Source organism: Lactuca serriola, chromosome 9, assembly GCF_051521515.1.
Source record: "Lactuca serriola cultivar US96UC23 chromosome 9, Lser_US96UC23_V15, whole genome shotgun sequence".
Classification (NCBI taxonomy): Eukaryota; Viridiplantae; Streptophyta; class Magnoliopsida; order Asterales; family Asteraceae; genus Lactuca; species Lactuca serriola.
This window is the reverse complement of record NC_136416.1, coordinates 164,676,135-164,683,396: the sequence shown is the minus strand read 5'-3', so window position 1 is coordinate 164,683,396 and position 7,262 is coordinate 164,676,135. Positions and strand designations below refer to the sequence as shown.

General features: G+C 36.6%; 1 protein-coding gene across 1 annotated transcript; it reads right to left on the bottom strand.

Annotated features, from left to right (window-relative positions):
* Positions 1–395: 395 nt before the first annotated feature.
* Positions 396–2,501, bottom strand: LOC145072768 (glucose-6-phosphate/phosphate translocator 1, chloroplastic-like). The gene is made up of 5 exons (XM_079019243.1): positions 1,864–2,501; positions 1,467–1,692; positions 1,163–1,385; positions 736–949; positions 396–595 (listed from the first exon to the last, which is right to left on the bottom strand). The coding sequence occupies exons 1-5, from the start codon at positions 2,359–2,361 to the stop codon at positions 584–586; spliced, it is 1,173 nt and encodes a 390-aa protein (XP_078875369.1). The 5' UTR covers positions 2,362–2,501; the 3' UTR covers positions 396–583.
* Positions 2,502–7,262: the final 4,761 nt, after the last annotated feature.

The following is a 7,262-nucleotide window of genomic DNA, read 5'->3' as shown; positions in this document are numbered from 1 at the left end:
CATGATATATATATATATATATATATATATATATATATATATATATATATATATATGTGTGTGTGTGTGTGTGTGTGTGTGTGTGTGTGTGTGTGTGCGCGCGCACGCAAGAAAATAAGAAAAAAACATGAAAAATATGGAAACCGGCTGACCTAACGGTCGAACCAGTAATCATACCGGTTCAATTAAAAAATCAGTTTTTAAAACATTGAGAACAGTAAATGTCAGTTTAGGGGTCATAAGAATAATAGTTTTTCTAATATTGAAATTTTGAAACAAGAAAACACAAAAACAAAATATTCCACCCATGATATTTCCATGTAATCTTGTGAAAAGATTATGCTCATCTCACCTTTGTCTTATTCAAAAAAAAAAAATCAAAAGTCCACTACACCTTGTTTCATGACATGCAAACTATACTTGCCATTTTTCATTATTATCATCTCTTATTGTCTACAAAATCAAACGTTTCCCCTCATCCTCACTCTTTGTAGATCATACATAACATAGCTATATCAATACTTCCACTTTTTGCCTCTCGTTTATGGTACACTCACGATTCTTTTAACTTTCCATCCACCTTTTACTGCTTCGCCTGAAAAAAAAAATCATACATATCATGACAAATTACAAAAGCTCTTGTAATTTTAGCATCAAAGGGCAAATTTCTGCCAAATGTGAGTCGACGATTTTTTTGATGACGAATTTTGGACATGAAAGGGCAACAAGTTTTACCTGAGAATACAAGAAAGTTCCAAAAACAGCGATTGCAGCTCCAAGGGCGTTGACTGGTTGGACAGGTGTACGGAAGATGATGATGGAGGAGACTATGACAGATATTCGTTTCATTGTGTTTCCAATACTAAAAGTTAAAGGAGAGATTTCATCAAGCGACATGTATGAAACTTGATTGTATAAGTGGTAGAAGATACTTTGAGCTGCCACCCACCTATCCAAAACAAAAAGAAATTGTTAAGATAAATGTAAAATGAGTAAATGACATACCTACCCTTTAGTCATATGATACACAAAAAAGGGCATCATAGAAGTTTCCTTTTGTTGAAGAGTCAAAGTTTTATAATAGACTAATACAAATGAGCAAACAATTTTTTTGAAATTTGTTTAAAAAAAAAAAAAGTAGGTAGAGATGTCATGTGATTACCAAATGAAATGGGGTCCAATTTCAGTAATGGCATTCTGCCATCCAACTGCCCAAATTTGTGGGCCCTCAACAGCAATTGCAAATGGAGTGAGAATTAAGAGAGAAAGCAAAGATAAACAAGCATAATAATTCATCCCACTAACAGATTTCCCCTTCATGCCTTTTTTTGAAAATATGTTCCTAAACACAAATGCCAAATTAGAAATCATTGCTCCCATAAAACCTGAAAATCAAAAGTCAAAAAACCAAATTAAATATCTCAATGATTTATCATTGATTCAAGAAACTTTGATGATTTGATTACCAGTCATGTTGAAGTTGAGTTCTGTAAGAGCAGCAAGACCACAACCACCGATGATGGGGATGAGGGATAAGTAAACCGGCATAGGGAAAGTTTCTCCTAAAATAAACCGGGAAACTAATACACTGAAAGCCGGTTCACCACTCTTGATTATGTGAGTGAAAGAAACAGCTACTTTTGACATACTAACAGTTGCTGCTACATGGCCAATCGTATGTGCTAATGCAACCTAAAAAAAAAACAGTAATTTTTTTCATGATTCGTTGAATATTCAAAGAACCCAGGTATGAAACGAAGAATTACACAATACCCAGATCATGTAGTTGCTTAAAACTTAAGACTCGTGTTTGTATTTAGATATAAGATGAAATTAAACCTAAAAAAGCCCTAAATTGCTTACAGGGAATAAGGATTTCCAGAAGTCGAGATCGGTTTTTGGTGCTTCGGCTACTTTCGTTGCCCAAGAGATTAACATGATGAGAGATCCAGCAGCGAGAGATAAAGTTGATGTCAACCATGGGAATGGAAAAGCATTCAAAACCTTCTTATTGTAAATATTGAAAATCACATTCAAAAACCACCAAGTTGCGAAATAAAAACCGATTTTCGCTTTTCTTGCTGCTTCAACCTTTTCGACAACTCCTCCTACATCGGATTGATCAGCCTCGTATGCGTTGCAAGGGGGCAACGATTTCCTTTTGGGTTGTATTTCGGATGATCCAAGAGTATGAATTGAAGAAATATGTAGAGGTTTTGAAAGGGAGGAAACGGAAAAATTGGGAAGTTTGGGCATAGAAATCGATGGTGAAGCGGAGAATTGCACAAGGGGATTTCTCCGGTGACTGATACCATTGGAGCCACAGCCGAATAGCTGAGACTGCTTCAGAGAACACATCATCGTGTACGATCAGGAATTGAAAATTGTATAAACCCTTGTTAGATCAAGTGATTAACAGTGGGTTTTGACTGGAAAATTGAAAAATCGAAACTTTGTTTATCGAATATTTGATTTTTGCAATGTAGGGTGGGAAGAAGGAAGATATGAATTGGAAACTAGAGCCACCAAACAATTCATGTGTTCATTGTATGAGGATGTGTGACGACTTTTGATCGAATAAAATATTTGTGCAAGGGTGATAATTACTAGGGTGGCGGAATGGAAAAGGCGGTCTTCGCAGGGTTGCTGATTCTCAAAGCTTATGCTTTTCTTAAATAAACCATATCCTATCAGCGTCCGCCACGTGTACACTCTTTTTCTTACCAAAAGTATATGCTATGGCATATATTTTCTAAGAACACATTAACACAAATTAATGAAGTCGATTTGATGGTTTTATCAAAATTTTGCGTTTAATCCCCGTATGTTTTATTTACATTCAGATCCTTCTTAGGTCTTGGTTTTGTTACATTATAAGTTCCCGCCTAATAAGAAATGATTATAATGTTTTTAATATTGCTTTTTTCAATTTTTTAAATTAAAGAAAATTAATTAACTGATTTATTTTGCACTTTCCACTTCGGTTCCCGCTCCTACCACTCTTGCTGCCGATCACCATCAGCCCCCGACTAACATCAACCATCGCCAACCGCCTCAAGCCACCGGAAAATAAATCCATAACCTGTAGCACCACCACAATCGTACCTCAAAACAATAATCTAACTAAAAACCTAGAAAATCAAATAACCATTCTCAAAATCAAACCAAAAATTGAACCTTAACATGGGTTCCAACAACGTGAAATCTCAGCCTTTTCTTCTAGAAACTTGAAACATGTAATCTAATGGTGTCTATGATCCTTTAAGAGTGATGTTGGTAGAGCGACAGAGATAGGTTCATTATAGATTCATAGGGTTCCAACCATCGGTCCAGTTCGGAGTGAACCCACACAAAATTGAACATTAAATAGAACACAAAGGCACTTTACATTCCATTGACAAACTCACCTTATAGATCTATGTTTTTGAATCGTAGTTCACATCTAGATATTTTGAGCTCCATAGAAGGCTCTTGTGTACCATGCGGTGGCTCCAAAAGTAGCTTTGGTAGTAACAAAGATGGGCATGGATTAGGTCAACGAATGACTTTTCTTGAAGTGGGTGGCGCTAGTAGGGAATAAATAAATTGAGTGTGTCAGGTTGGGAAACCTGGTGAGTACATAGGGTTTTCAACCTACAATAAATAAGTTTATTAACTTTATCAAACCAAACAAACCCGATTACCCATTTCCGTTATCCTCACTTTATGTCCCTAAAACATCTAACACAAGGGACCTAGTCTAAGGACTTCCATCGGGGTGACAACATATGCTTCGGGGGTTGCTCAGCAATTCATGTCAAATAAGGCAACCATGTGGGGGATTGAGTACTACTGGTGAGCACACAGTTCAAATAAACATCTACAGGTTGCGAGCCTACTAGCGTTCCACTGGACTGTCTAGAATAGTCCGTGGTCGTCATCTATACTCCGCTAGATGATTGGATCATCAATAACATCTATATCGAGGCCTCTCATTATATTATTTGGTCACACAGCAACTATTACATCTACCCATGGTTTACCTAACACAATTTGTAGATATAAAATACATATACAATTTAAATCATTTAAAACGTGTATAAAAATATTTCACCCAACATAGACAGCAAGTATTAAAACAATATGCACTCATAGCACATAATTTATATTAAATACTTCATATATATGTGTAAGATGAAAGGGACCATGCACTCACCTGAGAAGGTGGTGACTCGGCACTCGGACAACACTTCGTTACTCTTGACACAATTTTCCTCGGACAAAACCTAGTATCATTACCACTAGAGTTTAGTCTAATATTCACCGAGGTTAATTAATAGTCTAGCGATTATTACTATTATATAAGCGTTACTTATATAACCCATAATACTAGCCCAAGTACTTATTATAAGTTCCTAATAACGTTACTATAATTAAATAAAAGTTATATTAAAAATAGCATAGACATAGCTCACTTACAACGGGTTTTCCTCAAAACCGGGCTCCGCCGAAGCAGAGTTTATGAGCCGAAGGCACTTCTTTTCGGAGCCTTCGGGCGCTCCGGGGCTTCCGCCTCATGCTAGGGGGTTCCCTAGGCTTTTTAGGGGGTTTTAGGGCTTAGAGAGATGTTCTAGAGAGAGAGGAAGAAGTTGGAAGGTGTAAGGAATGAATGGAACCCGACACCACTATTTATAGGCTTCCTGGAGCGTCAACACGTCAAGGTGTTGTGTAGGCTCCAAGGTTTTGCCTGGTGCTGACACGTGGCATCGCACACAGGGTGGAAATTAGCCGATTTTCAAAAATTCATAACTTTTGCATACGAGCTCCGTTTTCAACGTTCTTTATATTCACGCGTAGGTAAAAATAAGATCTACAACTTTCATTTAGACTCCGTCGGCTAATTCTCGACTGATATTAAATTTAACTGTAGGAGGAGATTAGACTATTAAATGACCGCGAAGAATTCGTAACTCCTTCATACGGACTCCGTTTTCGTTTGTCTTTTTATCGTTGAGTTCCTATTAATGAGATCTTCAACTCTCATTTAGGTCGGGTAGGCCAAAAAACGCTCGAACTGAAATTCGAGTTTCGGGTCGTGCATTGCTATGCCAAATCTTAGAAAATTCATAACTTCCTCATACGAAGTTAGATTTGAGCATTCTTTTTATGGACGCTCTCGGTTTAACATATCCTACAACTTTTGTTTAGATCATTAAGGCTAAAAAGTCCTCTATCGTAAATTTACTATTTACGCTTCCCGGTGTCGTGTCGGTTTTGCCGTGAAACTTTGACGAACCATAACTTCTTCGTTATAACTCGGATTTCGGCGTTCTTTATATGCACGGAACCCTTGAGACATGTTCTATAACTTGGTTAAGATTATTTATTCTAAATAATCTTTTGTCGAAAAGTCATTTTCGAACCCTATTATCTCTAAATTGACTAGCCCGGATCTACGGGCGTTACATATAAGTTTCTGGATACTTGCATTGTTTGTATACTATAATTTTTGGTATAAATATGCCCCTAGTTAGTATAAAATTTTAACGACCGTAGATCCGGGCTAGTCAATTTTGAGACAATAAGCATCAAAAATGAGTTTTTGATGGAAGATTATTTAGAAAGATTAATCTTTTCCAAGTGGTAATATATTTTACAAGTGTTGCGTACATATAAAGAACGCTGAAATCCGAGTTATAACGAAGAAGTTATGACCCGTCGAAGTTTTTCGGCAAAACCGGCACGGCGCCGGGAGACGTAAATAGTGAATTTACGATGTATTACTTTTTAGTCTTAGAAATATAAACAAAAGTTGTAGTATACGTTAAACCGAAAACATACAAAAAATAAAGAACGCCCAAATCTGACTTCGTATGAGGAAGTTATGAATTTTCTAAGATTTGGCATAGCAGTGCACGGCCCGAAACTCGAATTTTAGATCGAGCGGTTTTTTGGCTTATGGGAGTTGAATAACTCATTAATAGAAAGTCAACGATAAAAGACAAAAACGGAATCCGTATGAAAGAGTTACGAATTTTTCACGGTCATTTAACAATATAATCTTCTCCCACTGTTAAATTTAAGATCAGTCGAGAATTAGCCGATAGAGTCAAAATGAAAGTTGTAGATCTTATTTTTACCTACGCGTGGATATAAAGAACGTCAAAAACGAAGCTCGTATGCGGAAGTTATGAATTTTAGAAGTCGGAAGTGTGATGTGCGAAAATGGGTGACGTGGCACAATCTTGGCCATTGCTTTCTCCCAAATCTTGGCCATTGCTTTCTACCAAGCTCAGCCATATTTCACTCTATAAATAGAACCTCTCACACCCTCATTTTCTCCAGTCTTCACACATTTCCCATTCTTTCTTCTCTCTACACTCTCTCTAAACCTCCCAAAACTCCCCTAGCGCTAAAAGAAAGCCCCAGAGCGCTCGACGGCTCCAAGAAGAAGAGCTTTTGGCGCGGAAGTTTGGCCCCTGCAGAGCGCGGCTTCTATCCAAACCCCCTCGTAGGTAAGATACGCCTACGCTATTTTAAATATAGTTTTTATTTAAATATAGTAATGTTATTAGAATCTTATAATAAATATTTGAGCTATTATTACGAGTTATATAAATGTGGTTATAATATCTTTTTAACCACTCGCGGTACGGGGAATCTGGTTTGGAGGGCCGCTTAGGTTGCTGGATTTCAGAAGTGTTATATGTCAAAATGATCATGCCCTCCGGTGTTCCATGTCTGGCCCATGTTTGTACATAGTGGGTGAAAAGTATAGTGTTAATGCTTATATAATAGCATGGTTGCAGAAATCGGGATTAATCGGCGATTAATCGTGGATTAATCGTTTGGCATTCTCCAACCGTCGAGGATTAGGGCATTAATCGGAAATTTATGATTAATCGGGTTTGGCGAGATTAATCGGCCTTGGCGGGATTAATCGGTCAACAAAAGTCAAAAAAGCCGAAAAAAGTCGAAAAAAAGTCAAAAAAAGGTCAAAAAATCTTTAAAAAATTTTTTAAAAATTCAAAAAACCAACTTTCTCTTTTTACTCCAAAATTTTCAAAATTTCAAAATTTCAAATATTATATCAAAATGTTCATATTTTCGTATTTCAAAATTTCCAAATTACAATTTTTCTTATTTTTCTAATTTTGAAGTACTTGTTTTTTCTTAAGATATATTAATTTTAATATTTTATTAATAATTTATAATCCCTGATAAATCCTCGATTAATCCCCGCCAAGACCGATTAATCCTTTAACACCAGTTGACTGTCGAGC

Bases quoted from the DNA above. Each gene is read 5' to 3' on its own strand.
- LOC145072768 (XM_079019243.1), bottom strand. From the start codon at position 2,361: ATGATGTGTTCTCTGAAGCAGTCTCAGCTATTCGGCTGTGGCTCCAAT. The intron at 1,693-1,863 runs GTAAGCAATTTA...TTTTTTTTTTAG, and splicing joins TCTGGAAATCCTTATTCCCT to GTTGCATTAGCACATACGAT. The intron at 1,386-1,466 runs GTAATCAAATCA...TTTGATTTTCAG, and splicing joins ACTCAACTTCAACATGACTG to GTTTTATGGGAGCAATGATT.